The 1245-nt window shown below is 36.9% G+C and overlaps 1 protein-coding gene across 1 annotated transcript in view; it reads left to right on the top strand.

The window, feature by feature from the left end:
* WDR7 (WD repeat domain 7) overlaps positions 1–1245 on the top strand; it is a 115279-nt gene that overhangs the window by 20382 nt on the left and 93652 nt on the right. Inside the window, exon 12 of the mRNA XM_019610149.1 lies at positions 61–281. Coding sequence (XP_019465694.1) covers positions 61–281 — 221 coding nt within the window. The remainder of the gene's footprint in view (positions 1–60; positions 282–1245) is intronic.

Below are 1245 nucleotides of genomic sequence, written 5' to 3'. Positions count from 1 at the left end.
TTTTTTCCCCTCTTTTCCATTTCTCTCACCCCCTGACCCTGACTTTACCCCATTTCTCAGGTTGGCCACCTCACCGGACTCTCAGAGGTCATCGAAACAAAATTACTTGCTTACTGTATCCTCATCAGGTTTCTTCTCGTTATGATCAAAGGTATTTGATCTCAGGTGGTGTGGATTTCTCAGTCATCATATGGGATATATTTTCTGGAGAGATGAAACATATCTTCTGTGTACATGGTGGAGAAATTACACAGCTTCTAGTTCCACCAGAAAACTGTACTGTAAGTTTTAAATAATATGTTCTGATAACCTGTCATACGCTTCCCATAAATGCTACAGCCTCTTAAATCCTTCTTGAAAACGTGAATGCAATATGAGATACCAAGGCTCTAGCTCTGAGCTCAAGTATGACCCTTGCAGGCATTTAAAAATAACGTGATCGTTCTGTTACTTTTGGTTGTGTTCACATCATGATTTAGCTATAGAAATTACTAAACATAGAAAAAATGAGTATTCAAACATGGCTAGCTAAGGAAATGATTGGCTTTATGTGATGTATACAGCATTAACAGTGGGAGAGCATTTCTACCACATGAAGTGAACTTACTTCCCTGATGAGGTTTGAGGCTAAGGCAAGCCACACTAAGTTAGCCCATAGATTTTGAATGAAATTTTACTTTTCATAACTTGGATGAGCAGAAAGAATTTAATGCATGTAATGACATCGATTTACTTCAACATCATAGTTTCTCTTTTTTTGTTGTAAGACAATTTCTTTGCCTTTTGTTTCTTTGTTTTTTCTTCCCTTCTTGTTCTCTCTCTCTTGATCATTCTTCTGCTTTGTTGTCCTCACTTTCATTCCTGTGTTTCTCTAACACATTTCCTGTACCTCTGCACTCCCTCTCTCTGCTGCGATGCTAATCTGCCTTGGATGTACCTTTAGAAACATTTGTGACTTAACATGTTAATCTAAACTAAATATAGATGTAAAGTTTTGAATTTAAACTGAAATATTAACACATACTCCTAGTCTAGGAAGAGTTGGAAGAAAATATAAAGCTATTAAAATTGTTTACAGAATAGTTCTTTTGGAGTGACTTCACCTGTTGGAGCATTCATAAACGTGTCTCATGGACCTGAATGTTCTGTCTCATGGATCGCAGTGCCTGGCTTTCCTTTTTTTTCCCTTGTTTTAGTAAGGATCATACATCAGTGTTAGGTAAAATATTTCAGCCTGTAGAGTAA

Source organism: Meleagris gallopavo, chromosome Z (assembly GCF_000146605.3).
Source record: "Meleagris gallopavo isolate NT-WF06-2002-E0010 breed Aviagen turkey brand Nicholas breeding stock chromosome Z, Turkey_5.1, whole genome shotgun sequence".
In the NCBI taxonomy this organism is placed as follows: domain Eukaryota; kingdom Metazoa; phylum Chordata; class Aves; order Galliformes; family Phasianidae; genus Meleagris; species Meleagris gallopavo.
This window is presented reverse-complemented; position numbering and strand designations above follow the sequence as displayed.